General features: G+C 39.9%; 1 protein-coding gene across 6 annotated transcripts in view; it reads left to right on the top strand.

Moving 5' to 3' along the window:
- LOC104129890 (signal peptide peptidase-like 3) overlaps positions 1-24,795 on the top strand; it is a 59,279-nt gene extending 34,484 nt beyond the window's left edge. For 2 of the 6 annotated variants that reach the window (XM_035898348.1, XM_035898344.1), the window contains 9 exons: positions 495-572; positions 6,637-6,731; positions 9,735-9,854; positions 13,022-13,100; positions 13,837-13,949; positions 19,201-19,307; positions 20,275-20,438; positions 21,714-21,913; positions 22,976-24,795. In XM_035898348.1, coding sequence (XP_035754241.1) covers positions 495-572; positions 6,637-6,731; positions 9,735-9,854; positions 13,022-13,100; positions 13,837-13,949; positions 19,201-19,307; positions 20,275-20,438; positions 21,714-21,913; positions 22,976-23,181 — 1,162 coding nt within the window. In that variant the 3' untranslated portion in view covers positions 23,182-24,795. The remainder of the gene's footprint in view (positions 1-494; positions 573-6,636; positions 6,732-9,734; positions 9,855-13,021; positions 13,101-13,836; positions 13,950-19,200; positions 19,308-20,274; positions 20,439-21,713; positions 21,914-22,975) is intronic. The other 4 variants (XR_004842522.1, XM_035898346.1, XM_035898347.1 and 1 more) reach the window with 4 other exon arrangements.
- Positions 24,796-24,981: the final 186 nt, after the last annotated feature.

Genomic DNA, 24,981 nt, shown 5'->3' on the forward strand with positions numbered 1-24,981 from the left:
AGTAATTGTGTGTGGTTTAATAAATGCGTATCGCAGCTTGTTGTGGGGGGTGGGGTTTTGTTTTGTTTTTTCCTGGACTAAGTAAACCTTGACAACCGTATTGCAACTTAACTATTATCAGCTAAGAAGCCTTACAGAAAGCAGGTTGGTGTTACTTAGATGCAAGGTTGCATTAGTTAAAACTGAAGCAATTTTAAAGTGTTTGAGAAAAAAAAAATCTGAATGCGGTGAGTTCGGAACAAATTACCACAAGGATTTGGAATTGTCCTTTGGTGATTGTACAGATTTTACATACGGCAGTCTTGAGTATAAAAAGTTAATTTACAAGCTACAGGTTTTATATTCCTAGATGATACGAGAACTTTAGAAAGAGCTGCCATAAAGATTTGTCATCCAATTTCCATTTGTATTATAATAAGAAAAAGAATTAGCAAGTGGCAGTGGAGGAATGGGCACTTGTCATGACACACCTACCTTCTTTTTCCTAATTCCAGGGCATATTCCCTTGTGGATTCCAGTCAAGTGTCTACTTTCCTGATTTCTATTCTCCTCATAGTCTACGGCAGTTTCAGGTAAGATTTTTCTTTAAGGTTCTGCAAAATTTTTCTTTTTCAAATAAAAATAAGGCGAGTGACTGAATACAGTTTATGGTTATGCCTCCTGTTTCATTGTATCTTTGTCAGACTGATGGCTAATGTAAATGAAATATTTCTTGCTTCTGAAAGAAGAAGGGTTTCTGAAAGACATAATTGTATGTCAAGTTATAAGCACATATAACTTAGAAGTTAGTCCTTGAAAACAACTCTGCAAAATTGTATTTTGTAGGATATAAAAGGATTGTCGAGAGAGATAGGAATGTAATGTTATCAATGGTAGAATTTTATGTATAATGTTTCAGTGGTCGATTCAGCATGTCCTTGTAATTGCAAACGAGTCTTGTAAAGTAGAGATTCCTGAGTCCCAAAGCTATTTACTTGAGTGTGAGTAACAGCTCAATAGAGAAGTGGGAAACACCATCAGTGTTAAATTCCAGTAAAGTGCCTGAGAACTGCTGCAGGATAAGTTTGAATCTTCAAAAATCAGATTTGCCCCACTCTAGGAGACTTGAGTACAGTTCAGACGAAACATTGTTGTCCCTTTAGACTTGCAGCTTGTATTATACAGTTTGTTTTAATGTAGTGGCACCTAAGGAATGAGATTCATACTGACACATTTAAAAAAAATAATAGCCACAGCATGAAAGTATTATTATTTTTTTTAAGTACAGCATGTTTTTCTTCCTGTTCCTTGAAGAACATTGCTTCATTTAACAAGTCTGTGGTAAAAGGCTATACATTCAGTATGAAGTTTCTGAACTGCTATGAGTATTCCTGAAATAGATGTTAGCCATGGTCATACATATGATGTAAGTCGCAGCTGTTAGGATAAGAGGTTTTAAATTGCCTTCATAAGTTAATAAAATCATATCATGAAAGAGCCAATTTTTGGGAAGAGCTGTCTGTTGTTGCTAGCGAGTATTAGGCAACAGCACTGCTGATGGAATTAAAATAGAAGGCCTTAGGAGGACAAAATCTAGAGATGATGAAAATTTAAAAAAAAAATAAATAAAAGGTAGTATTTATTTCTTCAAATTTTGAGTCAGCCTAGCATATAGGTGAGGGACTGATCCAGCTTTTAACTATTTGAAGTTATGCAGTTGTGTAAAAAGGAACTATGCATCTGGCTGCAAGAAGCCATAGCATTTATTAAAATTCAATTGTGAAAACATAATGTGATATAAACCAGCAGGAGTGCTTGAACTTAAATTGCCTGCCCTTCTCAGAGCTCCTTGCTCTTAAAAACTTTCCCCTGCTGTTTGCCATCCTATTCCTATATACACACACTCTTTACCATCTCATCCTATGATTTACATTTAAAACTGCTCACATAACAAGGACTGCAAACTTCAGAATAATCTAACTTACTGCATGAAGTAGTGGAATGGCAATGGATACAAATCAATTGAGAAAATGCCCTGTTCTAGTCCGCTTCCAGAAGACTCCAGGATGCAAACTGTTAGCTATTACAGACCAAAATAGGGTCCCATAGTTTTAAAATTAATTTCCTAATTCATTTCCTATATGTAATTCTGTTAGCAGATGTCTGAGCTGAAACCCACAGTTATGATGGTGACTTGGACAAATTCCCATTCTGTTTGGCCAGCAAGCAAGGTCAAAAGCCATTTTTTCAGAAGATAGTATGGTGGTGTTAACAAAGGGGTCTACAATACAATTAAGTTATTTAAAAAATTCAAGTATGGTAGTAAATTGCAAAATTACATTCATCTGGAAATTGCTAAAGCAGTAAAATAAAAACTTCTGGCAAAGTGGGTGGATTTTCTTAGAAAAGTGACTTGCCTTGAAAGACGGCTTAGGGCGCTTGTTCTGAAATGGCAACAATGATGTCTCCATCTAGATTTGAGTGCTTTGCCTCAAATGGAGCTGTTGTAAGACAAAAAGAAAACAGGCCTAACCTTCATGTTGCAGAAAGTGGGTTTGGTTTCTGATTTTCAGTCTGAAAAGAAGCAAATAGAGTTACTGTGGTATTGCTGGGAGGTGACTTAAACACAAGTGCAGTAATAGGATCAGAAAGAATTGGGTGGGTGAGTCATTAGGATAAAACCCACGTGCATGGTGAATCTAATCTAATGCAAGAGGTTTCAGGGGAACAAAGGAAAGCCTTGGTCCACTGTCCTTATTCATTTGTCCAAAACTGAAACAAACAAAACCCCAAACCCCCAAGATGTTCAGAAGAATGTCTAACAGACCATGGGTAAAGTCTGCATCCAGAATGAAGTTTATAGAGCTGAGTTCCTGCTTCTCTTACTGTGAACGAACAAGTGTTTCCTTCCTACATCTGTGCTGGGTCAGGAGTTACCCCTTCAAGCCCTTCTGAACATCTCTCCCATATACATTCTGCCTGTCTCTCAGTCCTTGAACTCGATATACTTTATCATTGACTACCAAAGGAGCAAGTGTAATCTTTTGAAGTGTTACAAGCTGTAAACTGGAGCATGCAAGTGTACGTGTTAGTTACGTTTTTTTTTAAAGAGGTGAGCTTAGCTTGAAACAGATTGTTTCCTGTGGGTTCTTGCAGGACAGCCGCCTAGTCTTGCCAAGTGCTTCTCTGTGATTTAAATGTTGGGGTTACTTTGCAGGCAGGTAACAGCTAAATCTTTTTCTATCCTATCACATACTCAGACATGGTCTCTCAGCTTATGTAAAGCCTGTTTTAACCCAGAATCTACCTGTTCAAGTATCTGCTTTTAAACCAAGCCAAGAATGATGGGATGAAACTGGTGTCTTCTATCTGTAGGCTTTGGGTACCTAAAATATTTGTGTAAACAAAAAAATAGTTCAAATAGGGGCTTTATGGTTGGCTGTATGGCTTGACATTTACAGAAATCAGGATACATATGTCACAATAACATTTAGAGAAGGGCTGTGGAGTTCACAAGCACCTGCAGCCGCAGCCCTGGCAGGGTAGAATCGGGGATTTGGACAGACCTTCTCACCAAATGGTACAAAAGTTGTCTGCACTCACAAGTGGGTGCACATAAAATAGCTGCTGAAGGTGAGATGTTCTTATCAGAGACGTGGGACTGGGGCATTCTTACTCCATCTAGGCAGCAAGAACATTTTTACATGCACTTTCCGCTATTGTTTCCCCTATTCTTATTCCCACTCCAGATTTTGCATTGGAACTTGTCCTTGAATTTCACAGCAGTGTTTTATAAGCGACTATAGCAATGTTAGAGCACGCACCATATTTTAGGCTCTCTATAATAAGCATTGAGATTTGATTGAATTAAACTGTCTCAGATCAATGACTGATTCTGTTTGTAATTTTTTATTTAGAGCAATTGAAATCTGGCAATTCTGTGGCAACCCACAAGTCTCATAGTCCCAGAGCTGTTAAGAGGGGTGACTGTCCTCACTAAGTAAGCAAGAATATATTGCATCTGCAAGCGGCTCTATAGATACATACTTGCTTTCATATTTCCTCCATTGTTTCATAAGAATATTCTCCTGCAGGGTTCCCCCGGAGCATTACTGCAGTGGAAGTGATCCATAGTTGAATGTGAACTTTCATGATAATGATGTGCCAGCAGCTTACTCATTCCTTTGGCCTGAATGTAACCCTACTGAGTGGTTCCCTGTGGGAGCCTGAGCCGCGCTTGCTTTGAAACACTGTGCTACAAATCCTACCAACTCGAACTGTGAGGACCCGCAGAAGAAACAACTGTGTAGTTTATTGCCCCATGGGAGGTGCTGGCTCAATGTTGCCTTTGGAAGCCCAGCAGAAACTTGAACAAAAAGCAAATGTTTCTCAGCTTGTGATTTCTTTACAGTCCAGTAGTTTTCAGTATATCTTCTTTTACAGTATAATTTTTAAATTTTTTGGAGGATATTTTAGTGATCGCTTCTCAATTTTTTTTATTATGTTAGTGATAATTTGTAGCAGAGGGAAGGGCCAAATCATAAAATGATTGGAGATTATTCAGAAGTTGTCTTGGATCTTGGAGCAGCTTGTGTTGCTAAGTGAAAGTAACTTCCTAATTTATGCTTAACTTTTGAGGTAGGGATGTTTATAGGTAATAATGTAATAATTGCTGACACTGTTGCAATGAAGGAAAAAGGGCTGAAGTTGTTATGAGCAGTAGCTCTAATGTTTCTTTCCAGTTTTATTTGCTGATAGCAATCCCTTAAATTATGAGTTGCCTGATGCCACTGGGAGAATGATGGTATGAAGTCTTTGCTAAACTGTGCTAATTCAGAGAGGGAACGAAATGCTGCTCTGAGAAAAGAATTATCTTGTTTGGCGGAATCTTGGATCATGTCCTGGAGGGTTGTCAGCCTCCTCCTGGATTTTTATAGCTTGAGGGGAAAATTATGAGGCTACAATGCATTAATGGGGAAAAAGGAAGCGTGAATGAAGGATAAAGGCACTCCAAACAAGATGCAGAGCAGAGGGTTCTTTAGAAGAACAAACTAAGAAGAACAGATTCATTTGTTAGAACTGTAGTGTTCTCCATCGCCTCTTTGTATTTTTGGTAACTCTTTGGTTGATGATCCACAATCTGTGTAGAAGTACTGTATGTCTGAGGCTGAAGCTTCCTCATATTTTGCCTGAGCCCAAAAGCTGCTTTACTTTCATACCACTCTTTGGGAGCACTTGCGTAATAGAAGCAGAAGAAACAAACCCATTTTAGACTGGAAGAGCCTTTTTTTTGTTTCTGGTTTATACAGTGAAACTGCTCAACCCCTCTTTCTTTAACACACCACACCTGTCTCGGTGATATAGACAATATATGTTCTTGATTTCAGGTTGTATGACTGCATGCAGCACAAAATTGCTCACCTGTGCATTGCAGTAGGTAACCTATACACTAAAATGAAATAACTTCAATGCCTATAGAATTGTATAGAAGACTGCGGTGTATTTTTTATTTGTCTGACAAATCAATAGAATTTGTTTACTTTGTGTAGTATGATTGGTCACAGCTCACCTTGAAAAGGAGTGTAATGCCTGTTGACCTGGAAGTTTTACTGAAATACTTGGTATTTGATGCTGCTGCAGACACAAGACAGGAGCTGTACAGTGCTTCTCTACAGCTTATTTGAGTAAATAAATCTGCAGCTAAGTCATAGATAACACGTGTATCAGAATGAGAAACTATCATAGTAAAATTGATTGCTAGTATTTTTATATAAAATAACCTAGAATTTAGCAATAGAAATTATTACTGGCCAAAGCAGACCTTAAATTAAATTCCCCCATTTCAGAAAGTTATGTCAAAATTTGTTAAATATAATTTATATATAAATTAATATAAATTATATATATATACCAGACTCAAATACTGTAACAAAAGGGATAGAATGCTGTGTTATTTTTTAAATTTTTCTAAAGCGTGTATATCAAAATGAAAAGATAAATCACTTAGAGTTGAGGTACATAGGGGAATGTTGTCAGCTCCTACGGATGAACTAAGTTGTATTGATTTGTACTATTCATTCAGAGCTTCCTCTCGTCATCTGTTCTGCCTGTATCTAAAATAAGTGTCTGGTTACTTTCTAGGCTTTGCTGAAACTTTTTCAATTAAGTAAGACCTTACATTCAGCAGAAAAGTACTTGTAAGCTAGTTTTGGTCATCATTCATAACAAGATTTAGAGGAAGGAAATAATACTGTTTTAAAAATGAAACCTGATAGTTAAATTTGAATTAAAAGGATCGAAATGAGAACTTGGAAAGAGTTCATATACATCAGAGAACTGAAATGTTCATTTCATTTCCATCATTTTCGACACTTGCCAGTAATGCAGATAAGTATCTTTGTTGTGATTTGTTGTTAACGCTTGCCAGTTCAGGCACTATGGTGACGAGTCTCACTATTAGAACCTGTGTGATTTGATGCCTCACCCGTAACTATAAGCATTTTTTAATTACTATTTTCCAGTGTGTATGGTGTTTTTTTTCTAATAACCAGCTTTTTCAGGGAGAGGGTGCTGTGGTAGGACGGTAATGAAACCATAGCTGATGCACCTAAACAGGAGTTTGAAACTTGCCTGTTAAGTTTGCTTTGTTTCCTGCAGGTCTCTTAACATGGACTTTGAGAATCAAGACAAAGAGAAAGACAATAGCAGCGCAGCTGGGTCTTTTAATGGCAACAGCACCAATAACAGTAAGGGTTAGCTTTACTCCTTATCTTTCTTTCATCACTTCAGTGTGCTGCATCTTTTTTGTTTCAGCCATCCATGTGTTTCAGCTATGTGGGTTGTTGATTCACCTGATACAATGGAACTGTTTTGCCTCAGCATTTACTTACCTTGCTACGCACTAATACTGCTATCTCGTTCATGCCCGTGAAAGCTGGATTTAAAACAACGTAACATTTCAATAATGCATAGAAATTGTATGCTGCACAATTTCTCAGGTTTCACTGGAAATGGAAATTGCTTTACTTTTAAAAAAAAAAACCAAAACAGAAAAACCCCAATCAAACCAAAAACCCAAAGCACACAGTTATGAGAAGGGAATCTAATTTCTTTTTGTCTGGACTGTGTCACTATGATGTATTAGCCAGTCCGTAAGCGATGAAACATCTCAGGGTATGCTCACAAGTCCCTAAGGATGATTCAGCTTTATCAATAGAGAAGTGGAAGTACAGAGTTCACACGGCTTTGGGCAACTCATTTATAATGGACAAGAAAGTACGTGTGTACACACAGTCTATTCGGAGTGGGGATTAGCATGTCAGCTCCTACATGGTGATTGTCCCCTCTGTAATCTATAAATAGATTCCAGGCAGCTTGGCCATTTGAGATGCACTGTTTTGCAGGTAAAAATACGTATGTGAACAGTTAGAGTGGAATGCATTGTACGCAGTGTCCTGGAATGCATTATACACCGTGTGCTGTAAATTCACACCTGAGTTTAACTTACAGCAGTTTGCATGGGTATATTCTGAGAAGAAGCTCTAGGATGAATAGTTTCAGCAAATTTAGAAGACAGGAGTGAGGTATGGGAGCAGCCCTGTGCACAAAACCCTGAATGCCAAGGTTGCTCTGTTTAAAATAAGAAATACAGCTTAATAATTGTAAAATTAATAATATATATTATTTTGTATGTGTCTCTTGCCATTTTTGCCTTTTTCTTTAAATATAGACTCTTGGAATTTACATAGTTGTCAGAGCACTGCTGTTGACAACACACAGCAAAGAGGTTGCTGTGTTTGGTGATTCAGCAATGAACAGTTGAGGCTTTGGCATCTGGGAAGTGAGAGAAGACAGTCTGGGGCTAGGGAGTAAGCACATTAAGGGGATTAGCTGTCAAAATGATCAGAAATGACATTAAGAACTTTGACATTTAATACTGCAGGCACTAATTCCCATATGCCAAGGTGGTTTGTAGTATGTCATTTCTGGGGTTTTGTTTTGTGTGTTTGTTTCCCTTGGGAAGTTGAAGGGTATGTGAATAAATGCTCCTCAAAGCAGAAGGAACTGGATCTAAATCACAGATTAGAACACAGGAATTTCTGTGTCTTCGCACTGTCATCACTGGGCTATCTATATTGTACCAGACCTCAGTAACAGAAATCCCAAGTAAATGAGTTCTTCTGCTTTTTATTTTTAAAAATTATTGTGCTACTTATGTTTAAGAATAATAGATCCATGACCTGAACTAATAAATGACCATACAGGGAAAGTGTCATGGCTTCCATGCTCATTGTTTAGCTTTTCTTTTATGGAAATGGTTAAATACTTCTGATACCAAGTTGTAGCGAGTTTGAGGGTTTTCGACATACTCAGATACGTTAGTAACTATGAGTTGTGTAGGTAACCCGTTATTTGGACAACTTGCTACTCTTCCACAGAAAAGAGAGACACACGCTCACGCACATGCACAAACAATGTGTGCGTATATATACTTGTATGTGTATGTCTGTCTATACATGCATACATACACGTGCACAGATATTCTGCTTAATAACTAAAAGCTTATCCTTGAAATCCTGGGACTGGAGAAACCCTGCTTCATACAGCAGTGTCTAATTATTTTGGGGTAGCACGGTGATGTTAACCTGGTTTTAGATCTCATCTCGTCTGAGTCTTGTATTAATTTTTCATTAGAGGCATTTTGGATACTACTTATTAAGTGACTACTTCAGATGTTATTACCTGTTATTTTAATGCTCTACAAGTATAAGTATGTCTTGTATTTTTAATTGGGTTACTACTTACGGCTTCTCTTCCCTCCCACTCATTATGAAATGTAAATACAGCTACAGAGACTGGTTAAGTATTTGAATTTGCAGGGATAGGTGGGCTTTTCAAAGCCTGATCTTCTCAATTTTGTTAGTAATTCTAAAAACTCATGGTAAAATATAGTAAAAAATGTCCTGTCCTATTACTAAAATCCCTAGTAGTCACACTGCATGGTTGAGGTGGGGGAAATAATCAGAATAAAATATTCCAGTATCTCTGCACTGGGTTAAAATTGCTTCCAGCTATAAAATGTGAGTAAGAATTTGTGTTGGTTTTTAGCATAAAAGGCGATTATAGTGCACACTGAACTGAGTCGATAGTTTCATAAACAGGTAAATGGCTTGGGTGGGTTTTTTTGAAAACTGCCTTTTATTGTTAGGCTTGATGTTATCTGGTGATTGCAATCAGTGATACAATTTCAGTGCATGGTGGCCTTCACCCAAGTGGAATTTGAAGCCATTGCACCCTTTGCATGAGCTCGGTCAGCCTAACACTGTCTGCAGCTCTGGTCAGGCTCTTCACCTCGTGCTGAGAGGTTACATAAAACTTTTATATGCTCTATTCAACACATTTATGTTGCTCAGTGTAAAATAAGCAAATATATAATTGCTGTATGATTCCTAATCCCGAAATTATTTTTGTAACTTGTTATTCATTCTGTCTATGGCACAAGAGAAAATTAATAAATTTTCTTTCAACTTTCAGTTCTTGGGTTCTGCAAAGCCAGGCTGTTTAGCTGGGGTGTTCTCACACTGACTGCTGTGCATGGGTATGGTAGTGCATGAGGATCCCAGAGTAAACACCTATTGCAACAGCACTGAAATGGAATATATTGTCAGTCCTCAGTTGTGTTGGTGAGGACACGCTGACAATATGCGTGTGGTAAGAAATAGCCCAGGTTAAATGTCGCTTGCTTTCTTCTGCAGGTATTCAAACCATTGATTCTACCCAGGCGTTGTTCCTGCCGATCGGAGCGTCTGTGTCTCTCCTAGTAATGTTCTTCTTCTTCGATTCAGTTCAAGTTGTCTTCACAATATGCACAGCAGGTGACTAAGTTTTCTTCTCTTTATAAGAATTGGAATAGGATATAATTAAATATTGTTGATAAGAATTCTAATACATGTCATAGTGCATTTAAAAAAAAAAAACCTTATCAGGTTTCACAGTTGGATTTTCATGTCTCTGTAGCTATTAATAAAGTGACAAGTATTATTTGAGAAATGTTTTCCACTTACAGATTTGCAACACCTACTGAACTAAAAATTGCCAGAGTTTTGAAAGATGCTGGATGTATTATTTTATGTAAAGTTCACTTGTTTATAAATCAGTGCTCAGAACTATATGTGGGATTTCATAATTCAGGTACTTTATAGGATCATAGCATAACTCTGGAGATCCTATCCACAGATTTCTTTTCCTAGTTTAATTTTGGTTTTTGCTGTTACGCTGTTTTTCTTTGTTTCAAGGGTACTCCTGGTCTCACCAGCATTTTGAGTATTATTCTTTTGCACTGCTTGAATTTAGAACAAAAATGTCATTTTGTCATTTCAGTAAATACCAGGGCTTTGATGGTTTTGAAAATTTTGGCCTTTTGATCTTTTTGCAGTTCCTCAAGAGATCAGCTGCTGTTCAGGGTAGCAGGATTCTTCCTACTGCACCAAATTTGTGCTTTTAAAAATCATACTCTGCAATCCACATACTGAGTCTGTGAAGATTTTTAGGCCCCTAAACACCCCTCATGCTCTCCTACTTTGTGTATATGCAGTGCAGGTGTTTCCCTCATGATGTAACTCCTGAGCTACGCATCCTCTCCAGCCTCTTGAACAGGGCTGATGTTGAGGGTTGAAATCTAAATCTCTGCTCTTGACACAAGTCTTGAGACTCCTCTCTCTCATTCTGGAGGCGCGGTCCTGTCAAGCTCTGTTGAATACTACTTTTATAACTTTGACCTATGTCACATGTATTGTTTCCTATTAAAAATAAATTATTACTTCATATAAATTCTACTAAATGCTAGATTAGGGGAATATACACACACACACATATAAAAAAGATATTATAAGGGAAGATTTATGGCAAAAGACAAATTTTAATTTGTCCATTTATTTCCAGAGTGACCTTGACATTTGTAACTTCATTTGTAACATTTGTGGTATGTGATTAGACAGTATTGTCAGTGGGGCTTGTTGCAGGTTTAAGAGGATTGAGTCAGTCTGGATTAGTGCACTTTGGTATCTTTATTCTTGAGCCTGGTTTTATGATACTTTTGTGCTTTTCCTTCATCTTGCATCAGAGGATGTCATTAAGCACAGGGGACTTTGGCCTCAGAACCTCTAAAATGCGAAGCTTCATTAGAGCCTATATGGCAGGATGCGGACCCTGCTGGACTCAGGAACAGTGGGCCTTGGTCCCTCTGTCCCCTGAAGCTCAAGTAGTGCTGTTTCACATCCTGTTTTTGTGGATTTTAGAGGCTGATGTGGAGGGACTTCTAAGTAATCGCTGAAGTCTGGTTTCTTAAACCCCTCTTAAATCTTCTTCCCACAAAGATTTGCCTTTCAGGGAAAAGTCAGGAGCAAGGGTAGGTACAGCAAACAGCCCAAGGCCAGGACCAGCTGCTAAGCAGAGGGCAGAGCTGAAGAGTTGGCATGTTGCCTGCAGACAGGAGTTAAGCCAAGGGATTGCCAAATGAATAATAGGTATTGAGACTAGAGGGACGAGAAAGCTTATGACTGGAAGCCTGGACAGTCAGGAACGAGACTGAGACTGGGCACTTGTGGGCACTGTGTATTAGTGTGATTACATTTTAATTCTTACACTCTCTGAATGAGCCCAGCTTTGGGGTGGCAGCAGCCAGGGATGCCAGGTGAGGAGGCGCAGGGTTCCCTGCTGAGGAGAGCTGGATGGGAGGAAGGGGAAGGAAAGGTGCCGAGGGCGAGGTGGGTGGGTCTGGCTGAGGGAGGGTCAGTCCCCAGGGAGCAGGGCAGGCAGGCAGCGAGGCCTTGCAGGGCTCACACAGGGTTTGCTGTATGGCTTTCTTTGCCAAGCACCCCTGAAAAGGTTCCTCGTTCAGCGTGTGCGGAGTTGCCACGCTCTTCATTCTTTCCTTTTTTTTTTTTTAAAAAAAATCTTCCTCCCACCAGAAGGGGCAGAATTGAGGGGTGGAAAGATGTAGTTTGACCAAACCAATTTCTTTTCTCCAGTCGACTTAAGCTGTGTACTAAAGAGAATGTTCGATTCCTTCCCATCACCTTCATTTGAGAAGAAAAAAAAAAAATCCCTTTTAAAAACCAACAACCAGCCCAATTTTTTAAGGAATGAGTAGAGGACAGCACAAAGATTTGATTTGCAGCATGCAAAAAATGTCAAGCAACTCTTCCATTTTAATTTCAGTCTGTTCTTGCTCCAGCAGTTCTGGGTGCATGCTGGTGACATGGCTGTGTCTCCACAGCCTCATTCTTCAGCCTTTAAACAGTTCTTAGTACAAATTCAGTGCCATTATTTAAAAAAAAAAAAAGGGAAGGAAAAATGATTATAAATACCAGCAGTTAGTAAATGTTTTTACAAATGTGTGGGTGGGATAAGTATGCTTCTTAAAAAAGAAAATGTTGATGGAAATAGTCTGTTTGAATATTTATGTATTTTTATTGTCCTGTTTTCAAAAACTTAAAGCACTGTGTATTTTAAAAAATCTTAAGTTGCCAGCTACTGGATACAACTTCCTTTAAGTTGTGCTGTGTTTCAGTAATGAATAAAGGGGTTTGAGTGAGATGGAGGGAAAAAGTGACTATCTTAGTTAAAAGTGGGAAAAAAAATTTTGTTATGCTGACTTAGTCTGTCATATGTTGAAGAATTTTAAAAGAATCTCACCCAGTTTGCAGTCAGTTGTTTGGTTTTTTTTTTGACTCGGAATATTTGAAAGCTGTTTTTTTGCTGACATGATCATGAATAGCTTTAAGACTTTTTTTTTTTTAAGGTTTGGGGATGGGGCATTGAATTCCTTTGAGAGCTTTTATTGTGATTGAAGTTTGAAAGCATACAAACAACAGAAGTTCTGCAGAAAACCTTGGAGCCTTCAGCTGCTCTTGCTTTAATAATAGTGCAGCATATGATATAGAACATTGTTGCAAGAGCTTTTTCAAATTGGAGAAACTTGTTTGTGTACTGTAGAAATTGGGTCTGAATGTACTAATATTACCTTTTCTTCTTTTTCTAGTCCTTGCAACAATAGCTTTTGCTTTCCTTCTGCTCCCGATGTGCCAGTACTTAACACGGCCTTGTTCACCTCAAAACAAGTAAGGACTTGAGAAATCTTTTGCTCCTCTTCTTGTGTGTTGCTCTTTTAATGAGAATTCTTTAACAGAGTCTTTGGTTACGAGCATTAACCTCAGAACTGATGTTTGTGCGTATTTTTTGTGCCAACACCATGTTTTCCACTTTGAAACTAGGAAGCACAATTTTACAAGTCACGCATGCTTGCCAGCCTGGGAAATGTGGTACCATTGCAGGGGACTCGATTTCCCAACAGTGTTTTTTAAGAAGTTTGGCTTATTTTGTCTGAGATTTCAGAGTTTGGGATTTGGTATTGAATTTTAATGTTTGTTGACGTTGGACTATGGATTTTAATGCTGTCTCTTTTAGACACTGTGGTTACACTGGTGAAAATTACAGTTGTTAATGTCATGTTTTGAAACTAATTTTTTTTTTACCGTGTGACTGGAGTTCATGTTGGAAAAGCACTGTCTTAGATGGTACTAGGAAATGGCATTCACAGTAACAATTTCAAGAGAGGTGCCAGGATTTACAGGGTGTTTTCCATCTCTGTAGTTCAGGCTTTACACACATTATTTGAATGTGAGGAAAACTTTTATTTTGTTGCTGTTTTGGTACCTATTTGTGGCAAAGGAACTTCCCTTCAGTTGTTCCTGGCATCTTTCATCAGCAGTTGAGCCTTTTTCCAACAGCATCCATTTTCTGTTCTTTAAATGGAAACATAAAGTCTTCGAGCTAATGTTTATATGTTGTTTCTAGGATTTCCTTTGGCTGCTGCGGGCGTTTCACTGCTGCTGAGTTGCTCTCATTTTCTCTGTCTGTGATGCTTGTCCTTATCTGGGTCCTAACTGGCCACTGGCTCCTTATGGATGGTGAGTATGTGAATTATGGGATTTTGCTACTAGTTTGTGCCTGTTCTGACACATCCAGTCACCTGGTGATGATTGGTGAAACTTGCTAATCCCAGTGGTTTGCTGAGTTGTAATATTGTGTGGTAGACTCCCTGAAAACAACCGCTGTCAGGAACATGCCAGGGTAATGTTTGGGACACCTGTTTTTCTGGTTTGTAAAAGCTTCCAAGGAAGTGCCAGAATGCTCATGAAGGATGTTCCACACCTGTGTGGTGTAGGGTGGATCACCAGTTTTAGTTAAAGATGTGTGGAGACAGTGGTTGTTTATGAATCATAACTTGATCTTAACAGTCTGGTTAATTTTTGCTGTGCATCTTGTTGCTTTTTGGTTCAGATGATCAAATAATTTGTTGTGAGACAGTTCACAGTAGCTGGTTGTCTTTGATCTCTTTGATGCTTGCCAGTCAGGATGGTGAGATGGGTGAAGCTGGCAGGCATCCAATTGGCTTGAAGGTGTGACTTTTTTTTTTTTTTTCATGCTGGTTGAACTGAATTCACAGCTTTACTGTTCCAAAAGGAGCTCTCCTCCTCCCCTCCTGCTTCTCAAATCTCTTGTGCTGCTCTGGCACTTACTTAATCACGTGGTAAACTGATTCAACTCACTAGAATGGCAGCTTATTTTTTTTTTTTTTTTTTTTTTTTTTTTGCCAGGCTATTTTTCTGCTGCTGCAGTGAGATGAATTGGATTATTGTGCAGTCAGGTATGTGCTAAATTTGGCAAAAGATAAGTTGCAGCATGATGGGATCTGAGAGGACGGAGTGGATGTGATAGCAAAGTGATGAAGAGGTAGCCTGGAACAGGACCTACGCTTCTCAGCAGTGTTGGGCAGCTAAATTGGCTTGGGACATCTCATGAAATGGCACTCTGAGGTGGTGATTGCTTGAGGAAAAATAGCTGGGACAACAATATCTGCCCTTGAAATTGTTTGTTCCAATAGAAAATATACATTCCATCAGCTTTCCAGCTCCTAAATGAGATCGCAGCGGCAGAAAGTCCTTAGCACTGAAACCTCTCGTGGCACCGTGATTATTTCTTTTGTATATAGGCGTTATGTTTCATTCATGCTTTTGCTACTTTAGAAGTTCCACCTGTTGTATGTCATGCTTTTAGAGTACCCAGATACTAAATGAAAAAAATTTCCACCTGTTGTATGTCAGGGAATAGCTTTTAGAGTACCCAGATACTAAATGAAAAAAATGCGGATGATGTTTGTGTTAAGTGAGTAGTCCACCATGAGATCATGCAGTAGCTACAAAGCTAAATGGAGCGTCAAGTGTGGATTTTGGCAAAATTTGAAAAGACTTGTCCACATGGAGATATCGACAGATGCATTTACTTAAAAATAGCTGGTTTTGTGAGCACTTCAGTCTGAAATAGTGGGCTGTGAGGTAATTAATCTGCAGAGTACTGAACTACTGGTGCAGAGTGGTTTCTGGGTTTTATTTCTCTTGGTGGTTGTTTATGATTTACTGAATGGTGTTGATACCATCTAGCTTTGGAGTATTTTATGGAGTTTATATTAGGAGTGCTTGTACTGTATAGGTAAGCCTCCTGTTGTTTGTTCAAATCCAATTAAATCAATGTTTGTCAGTGACATTGAACAGGGAACAGCATTTATTGGGCTTCGTCAGGGAAACAGACTCTGCAGTTTTGTTCCTCATACTCTACTGCTGCAACTGGAATCACATCATCTCTGCCTTGACCCTTTGCTTCTCTGGAACTGAATACTTAAGACCCCAATTAATCTTGTTTGGAGGGAAATGTGGGCAATAAGCACTGCTTGGTGATATATGCAAGACGAGCACTTGCCTGTCTGTAAGCCAGCGCCTGCCAGCTGCCGGGTGTGCTGTCATCTTAACTCCTCCTCCCCGCTTGCACGGGGATGATCTTCTGTTTCGTGGTCGGCAGAAAATGAAGCAGATGTTGTGAACGTGCTTGCCATCGCCTGGGCCGGCGGCTGGAGAGCGGCGTGGTGTGGGTGTTTCTTCTTAACAGGACACCTCAGTTTTTCTGTGTGTGGTTTGTTGTTGTGTAGCTGATTTGCTCTTAATGAGAGAGTTTTTCTACTTTAGAGCTGAGTAAAAAGGAGGGGAAATACTTCACGATAATTTCCAGTCCTTACAAAATTGAGGTAAGGCAGTTCCTGCCAGAACAGGCTTCGTTGCTCAAATACTACAATTCCCCCGTCTGCACAGTAGTTGGCTGAACTGTTTCTAAAGCCAGGGGCATTTTACAGGGTAGAATGAGCAGACAGTTGTCTCCAGGGGGTTGTTCTGGCATGTGATTATGTACATTTATAGCTCTTGAAATGCTTATTTCTCAGGGTGGATTGTTTGATGACAGAATCATCAAGGATGGTAAATCCTGGCTAAATGTTTTCCTAAGTAGTGGACATAGCTGGAGATGTACAGTGGGAATGCTATAGATGTGTGCAGTGTCTATCTATAGCTACAGAGTGAACTGAACAGTCACGGGTATCCTGGGAACTGCTGCAGACCTTAACTGCTGCGCCAGTCGGGCAGAGGCTACTTCATGTATTCTTGTTCCCACTCTTTAAAATACACTTTGAGAGTTTTATAGGAACATGATTTGCTCAGAACTTCAGTGCCTGTTTCTTTCAAAGGTCAACTGGCGGCCTGCGGGGGAAGTTTAAGCCTTGCCAGCTTGCACAATGCTTTGTGCACCAGGCCCCGCGCCACCAGCATCTTGGTGGTTTCATCAGTTCTGGATGCAGTGGTGCAGTAAAGCTGCACCCGGAGAGCCCAATCACATATGCAGGAATATTCTTAATCCTCAGAATACCCTTATTCCGTAAGGAGTGTGCTTGCAGGGACTGAAAAGTTAATTAGTTCTGTTAATTGAAGGTTAACTCTTTCAGTTAGTTCTTTCTTACTCAGCTCTGTGGACCCACCGCCCAGCACTTCCAGCCCAGAGCTACCATTTGTGTGGCCATTTTACCTTTTTTTCCTTCCTTTATTTCTCTCTCGTGCTCTCTTTTTTTTTTTTTTTTTTTTTTTTTTTTTTTTAACCGATTTGGAGTATATTTCAATGCCTTACGTAGTTTGTCAGTGCCATCCATCAGCTTGGCTATGGATGACTTTGTTTCTCAGATGATTTCTGGACTTTTTCATTGGAGCAGGAGCCGGCTTCCATTTAGAGAGAAGCTTCTTTGTGGCTTCGCTGCACTTCGGCCTGTATTACTCGTATTTGCTCTCGGGCATTCTTGCTTCCCTTCTGTTTTTTAAATTTACCAATATTTCTTAAAGCAGTTGCAAAACTGCGTAGTTATTAGCACGTGTATTTCACTGTCACCTGAAGGACTTTTTTCCATCTCCTTTTCTAGCTGGTATTTGCTCAGTTTGATGGAAGTGTCTTGTGTGTGCGCCTGCGTTTCATTTCAGTGACAGAGAAATAGAGTGTGAACCGTAGATAAAACTTCAGGCTGGTTAAAATATTTCCACTTCTAGTTAATTATAACCTGGAAATCCTCTCCTAAATATAGGCTTGCTTGAGCTATTATTAACATTGGCTTTAGAGAAACCTCTTTGATTTAAGACAGACTGTTCCCTTGTATTTGCTCTTCTGCCAGAGGAAGTCTGTAACTGAAGGCTAATATTGAATTACTGAATGCAGTTCTTTTTCTCACTGCTTTGCTGTGACAAATTCTTTAAACCTCAATAATTTGCTTACATTTTATAGCTACTTACAGCTTTGCAGCATGATTTAGGATATATTTTTATCTGAGTAATCCCATTACTTTGTTAAAACTGGCAGCCATGACACAATTCTCAAAAGATAAGGTGGGTTTGCTGGGATGCAGCCCCTGGGCGCCGCACACCGCCACGCTGGCAGGCCTTTGGTGGCACTTTTTTCCCTTGAATCTCTATGGAAATGTTACCTTAGCGTTTTGATGGAGGAACTCCACGTCTGGCAGGTGAAATGCAAGCATAAGGTAGTTTTACAGTCGCATAATTATAGCGTGAGAATCCAATGGTTTACTTGTAAATTTTGGCTTAGTTGAGTTGTCGCGCTTGTGGGCATATACGTAAAGAATCAATTTTCCCTGCAGTTTCGGTTGGTCAAAACAGGATTAGAACTTTTTACAAATTCTGCGCCATATTAGACAAACAGATTTGGGTTACAAATGTCTGCATACTTAAGTGTAATCTGGTCCCAACAGGGCTCCATTATTATTGTAAATATACTGATATCATAGATGAAAGTTGATTTACTTCTAAAATTTTTTTATTTTTTAATTTTAAGTATCTCTTAGGGATTTGCTTGTAAGCAGTTGAAATATATTTGATTTTCAGTTGAGTACCTTTGGTAGCTAAGGCTAGGCTTAAAGAAGCAGGAAATCACACAAATATGAAGACTAGGATTTTATTTTTTTTTAGTGTAGCATCTTGGTTTCGTACCCTGACAAAATTCCCCTTGGAATGGAACTAACGCCTGAGCTGCGGCATGTTGTTCAGCTTGTTGATCTGGCTGGAAACTCGCCCTTGGGAGAGGGGTTGGGAAAAGACTTGCCCGTATTTTTTTCCCCCTTGGTAGGTAGGCTTTCACTCAGAATTTTGTTATTGGGAAATCCCTGTCTATCTGAATGATAATATTTCATAGTTAGTGTTTGGGCAGTCTTACACAATCTTGCCCGAGCAGAAAAATGGTTTGAGCAGGCTTTTGTCATGTTCTAACATGTCATGTAACCATGCTATTTCTGAATTAAGAGTCAAGGATTTTATTTATTTTATGCATTTACTAGAAAACCTCTTAATAGTGTAAAAGTAGAGGTTTATGTTTGGGGCACAAAGAGTTCCAAGTTGTTTTGTTGCTTCCGTTTTTAATGGGGTAGTCAGTGTCTCATAGGGGAGATAAGAGTCTCTAGGACACAAGACATGAAAATATTTCTTTGTGGTGGGTAGCGGAGGTTGAGTGGAATGGGCAGTTGGGCCCGCAGAGGGATTTCTGCTTCCCTGGGAGCACGTGCACAGTTGGCTACTGAATGTGTTTTGACTTCTCTGACCTCTGGTAAGAAGAATTTCACTATCTGGAAACAGCAGACAGTCATCTAGTGCATGCAGTGCTGCACAGGTGCAAAGAGAGGCTTCTTTGGGGGTGTTTTTTGTGGGGGAGGTGTTGGCTTGGGGTTGGTTTGGGGTTTTTTTTGTTTTGCTATTTTTAATGAACTAATTATGTGCTTGCATTTTGTAGCTCTGGCTATGGGCCTGTGTGTTGCAATGATAGCCTTTGTTCGGCTGCCGAGCCTGAAGGTTTCCTGCTTGCTACTCTCTGGGTTACTAATTTATGATGTCTTTTGGGTAAGTGTTTTGTTTGGTTTTGCTAAAACTGTTTTTATCCTTTGGCTTTATAATTGGCCTTGGGCCATTTTTACATGAACTCTACTAGTATGAAGTTGATGAAATCTGGCAAAGCCAGAAGGTCAGCTTCATTGCTCCGTTCTGAGACGTTAAAAGTCTGCAGCAGGATACAGAATGATTTCCTCACTAATTAGTTGACAAAAGCAGAAACATGATTAGAATATTTCAACTCTGGCATATTATTTTAAAAAAGAAATTGGACCTCAGATTTTGAAAGCCTGGTTGAAGATCAGACCAAGCATTTCCAAGTAAAGACAAATCCTTATCCACGCTTGCACTGTGCGCACGTGCCAACTTCCGATGAGCAGTGAAATCTGCAAAACGGGAATGCAAACTGATTTATAGCCAGGAAGGTTGGCATAAAACCTTACCGCGCTTTTACAAGAAACCTGACAGAATATATTTTGTAATACTGAAAGGATTTTATTTTACCTTCACACAACACCAAGCGCTGATCCAGGGCAGCGCTTGCTGACAGCTCTGGCAGCCAGTCAGTTCCCCAGTGTGATGAGCTGTGGCGTAAGAGCCTGTCTGAAACAAGCGTTGCATCATGGCACTTGCCTCTTCTCTGCTTTCAAGCTTTCTCATATTTTTGGAATCCTATTACCTGCCTTTGTAGTCCTGGGCTACCTACTTGTAGTCTGGACAGATCCTTTGCCAAAGGATCTCAAGATACTGATCAATATCTTGATATCAGAAAGTATATTCCAGTTATTCTTGAGGATTAATAGTGTAAAAAACTTCATGTGAATTTTTGAAATACATTTTGTCTTTTATTGTCATATATACAATGTATATATGTGGGAAATTTGGACAAGATCCTTTCTTTTCTTGAATAAGCAAAGCAAAAATACATGTTGCTATATAATTGCAGTTTGTAATTTCTGATTATTTCCTTGCTCCATAGGTCTTTTTTTCTGCCTACATCTTTAACAGCAATGTTATGGTGAAAGTGGCCACACAACCAGCTGATAACCCCCTGGACGTTTTATCCCGGAAACTTCACCTGGGACCAAATGTGGGTAGAGATGTTCCCCGTCTGTCGCTGCCTGGTAAACTTGTATTTCCAAGGTAAAATCAGCAGCTCTTCTACTGTATTATATAAGAAAAAATTTCCCTCCCTCCTGTACTTTTTAGTAGCACTAATTCTATTGGAAAATACCAGCTTAGTTCCCTGTTTAGTCATTCCCTCTTTGTGATAAAAAGGTACGTCATGAGTAGTGAGGATTGGACATTTTGCATTTGCTGACATTTGCATGCAGAAACGATCCTCATTAGGTTAAAAGGCGGCCTGTGCAGAACAGGATGTGCTTTTCGACATACGTGTGAGTTCTACAGTTTAATGACTGCTGTTGTAGGATTTATGGCCTACTGCTTAAAGGCAAAAGACCTGAGGTTTATTATAACATCAGAATAGTCTTGATTACTGCGTAATTGCAAATGATTGGGAAGGGAGTTAGAAATTGTTCTAAGCAAGGACAGCTTACTGGGTACGTGCTGTGTTGGAGGGAGATTATTCCACATCTCTCTACTGCAGGGGTTCTGCAACGTCTCAGGTTTTGAACCAGCTATGCCTGGGCCTGCTTGGGCAGTCCGCTGCTGCGTGCCAGCAGTTATGCAGTAGGACAGGGTGGCACATTTGCTCTGTTCTTGTTTCTTTAGATGTTGGGATGCTGAAATTACAGAGATTAGGAGTTGATTGTCTGCCATGATAAAGACAAAATTGTTCATTTTGTCAACTTTGCGATAACTTGATTTGGCTTCATTTTCATGAAAAAGATCTTGGCTTTAAGATAATGGGCAATTTTATTTCTTAATCTACTCAGCAATTTGCTCTTTTCTGGGAGTCTGGTGAGACTATAATTTGCCACGTGCTTTGTCTGAATGATGCCAAAGACCTGAGAAGTCCATAAGGTGATGTATCACCTGCTATTAGAGGTGATCTATGTACACGGGAATGAAGTGCAGTGTCTGTCAGTGTTAATCAAACGGTTTGATGAAGTGGTCAGCTGGTACCTCCCATCAGCGCTTAGAAGAGAGAAGACTGAAGTACTGAGCTGAGGGACCTGTTTCATTGAGTCAGTTAAGAGCAAAAGCAGCTTAAACACGACTGGTAGAAACAAACTGGTTTGGAACAACATGTCTGTATGTTTAAAACTGAGCTGAGGTGGTGGTGAAATCACCGAGGAAAAAAAATATTCAGAAGCCAGCTTTTAGCTTCTACTACATAAAAGTTTGCCAGTAGAAAGAAGGGATGTGCAAAACAAAGCTCAGAACCGAAGTGGAGGAGGCTAGAGCTTGTCCCCTTTTGTCTTGGGCACGAACCCAATTCCAGCTGCTCTCCAGTTCCACAGGCAGCCACTTCTCCATGCTGGGGATCGGAGACATTGTGATGCCAGGTCTTCTGCTCTGCTTTGTTCTGCGTTACGACAACTACAAAAAGCAAGCCAACAGCGATTCCTGTGGTGCCCCAGGACCAGGGAACATCTCTGGACGTATGCAGAAGGTCTCTTACTTTCACTGCACACTTATTGGATATTTTGTAGGTGAGTAATTAGTTTAATGTGGACAGCTGCTTAGTGAGCAGAAGTGGGATTATTGTAGTAGGTTTAAAAGATGATGAAAGCAAGCATAAAGAGGCTTTGAGAGAACACTTGGTTATGTTCCTTTTTAATCCTCCTCTCTTTGGGTTTCATTGGCGTGGTCTAGGGAGAAAAAGCCTTCTGCAGTTTTCTATTTATGATTTTTTTGTTGTTGTATTTTATTTAGAGGATGAAAGAGATTATCAGTGTATTATTGTTAGCAACTTTTTAGGCTTTGCTTTACTAGCATAGAAGGTGTCGTAGCTCATACCTGGGTTATGGGAAACATGGGAGCTTCCAGATGCCTTATGCTGCGTAAGAGTACACCTAGGTAATTAATCTAGGCAATTCTGGCATTTCTGTATTCTCCTGTTAATGCTTATGATCCTGCGACATCTTAGTACATACAGAACATCGTAAGTAGTCACAACTGGAATGCTGTTTTTGATTTGATGTAGTCATCCCTCTCCTCCCTAACATAAAATAGATTTTTTCCCTACGGTCAGGACATGTGTGTGCATATCCTGACCTGCAGCTCTTCTGAGGATGAAAAGGAACGATCATACCAATAGCCTTCCTCCTCCCCCCTCATCTTTCCCACTACGTCCCCTTACGGCAAGAATCCAGGAAAATCATTCCTGGCGTGTACAATCCTTCCTCTCAGCCCCCCGTTCCTCAGGCCGGGGCCTCAGTCTCAAGAGGTGCCAGCACTGGAGTAGCACTTCAGTGGGGTACATTCAGCTGCCTCCCCTTCGCCTTTTGTTGTGTTTTGTCTGAGGTACTCTTAGCTTTGTCTTTGAGATTCAAAACCGGAGCAAGTGGCTCAACACAGCCTAATATTAAAATAGAGTATTTTTTCACGGTTTTGTTTGTTTTACATCTGTTCAGGGAAAGTGAAGCACAGATAAGTAACTTTTCCACAGCCCGTCCTTTAAAATGGTGGGGAAGGGAGCCACGTGGGGATGAAATGATTAGAACATCCATACGCAACCTAAAGGCGTTTACAGTCACTTCTTTCTTTTACAGGTCTATTAACTGCAACAGTAGCTTCTCGTATTCACCGGGCAGCCCAGCCTGCCCTGCTCTATTTGGTACCTTTTACTTTATTGCCGCTCCTCACCATGGCCTATTTAAAGGTAAGACAGGATTACGTATTTGCAGCAGGAAGCCCTGGGGTCAGCTGGCAGCGGGTTCCATGCTCTTGCGCTGGGCGCCAGTTCTCATGCGGATGACGCGCGTCCGTAACAGCCCTGGCCCAGAACAAAGGTACCGCTGCTGTCGGGGTGAATCTTCATTTTGGAGGACTGAGTAACTGAGAGATGAGTTCCTGAAATATGTACGTGAAGTACCAGTAATTACAAACTAACCAAATGCTGAAGAATTAAATACTGGTTTAATTAAATAAGTGAATTTGTCCTCGCCCAGCTGGTCATGAATGAATGTGTGCACAAAGGTCGAACGGAGATTGGAGAGGCAGATCCTTGTTTACCTCTTTCCAGTCACCTGCTCTGAAATTTTAAAATGCAGGGCTGTTGTTGAAAACACACATCGAGCGCTCTGCAGAGCAGAGTGTAAGAAAGGGCAGAATTTTCCACCTGCATAAATACTTCCTTCCCCATCAGGAACCCCTTTTAGGTCGATCTGCTGCAAACAAAGACGTTCTGGCCTGACGGGGCCAGGACTGTCGTACTGTAATTTGCAGAACAGGTGAAGGATAGATTTGCTTTAAGACATGCTTGCAATTATATGTGCATTTTAAAATCTGAATTCTAAGTGGACTTCAGAGTTTCTGAGGGCATGGTCCTTCTGCTGTTTTCCTGCCTAGGGCGATCTACGTCGCATGTGGTCTGAGCCTTTCCACTCCAAGTCCAGCAGCTCCCGTTTCCTGGAGGTATGATGGAACAGACAGGAAGTGACCTGAACTTCTGCCTTGGTCCTTTTCACTTTAACTTGTGGCTTTGTTGTCTCCTAAAGCTGGACTGGCTGGTACTTGGGAAGGTACCAATTACGGGACTTGTATGAAGGGACTTTGTATTAGAAGGAGGAAAAGGAAAAAAAACTAAGACCCTGGAGCTCCGTGTGACTCCGTATCTCCCTGCAGATGTGGAATTGGGGACCCTTTGTGCAACTGCAGCCACTTTCCTCTTTTCCTCGCTCGGATGGATTAGTACCAGGCTATTACCTGTGTGAGAGAGGAAGAGACAGACTTGAAACTGAAAACGACTTGAGGTCGTTCAAAAACTTGTGAACACTAAAAGAAAAAACCGTTAAGCAAACTGAAGCTTCAGAGAACCCTCGTGGACATTGGGACCAGTTTCCTGCTGGACTTCGGTTTTGAAAAGAACTGAGACAGAAGGTCTTCTGTCACAATACTGGGGGTTTTTTTTTTTTTTGATTTATTAAATATTTCCTGTGGTGTGAGGTTACTTATTAAATCCACAGACATTGAGTGACTTCTTGCAGTATACATATAAAAATTTGTTGTAACAAGTTACATTTCCACCCAGATGTCATGTTGCAGTGAAAAAGGGCACGATTTTTATACATATATATATACACACATATAGATATATATATGAATAAATAAAAAGGAAAACCTGCTAAGATCATGCTATGTAGCAGACAGGGGCTTGCTGTAATTTTTAGCATGTAGAGAAGTTTACGATGGCTTTCTTGTATATGGATCTACAATGAGCTGCTGTCCCCCCCCTACAACTGAACCTGCAGTTGAAAAACAAGTGTAGTATTTGTACTGACTGTACTCCTGGACTTTAGGGGATATTCGATTTTGATCAATGTAGCAAACTAGGGAAGAAAAAAGTTCAAACCCAACCTTGGTCGTTTGGGGGGGGGGGGGGGGGTGTCTTTTTTTTTTTTTTTTTTTTTTTTTTTTTTTTTTTTTTTTCCCTCATAGTAATGTATCACTTGTAAATACATTTTTTCTATTTTCTATTTTTTTGTATTTTTTGCATTTTGTTTCATTAGTGTGCTGTATTTTTTCCATGCCCCTGCCCCTTAAAGAAGAAAAAAAA

Source organism: Egretta garzetta, unplaced genomic scaffold (assembly GCF_000687185.1).
Source record: "Egretta garzetta isolate BGI_Z169 unplaced genomic scaffold, ASM68718v1 scaffold7, whole genome shotgun sequence".
Taxonomy (NCBI): Eukaryota; Metazoa; Chordata; class Aves; order Pelecaniformes; family Ardeidae; genus Egretta; species Egretta garzetta.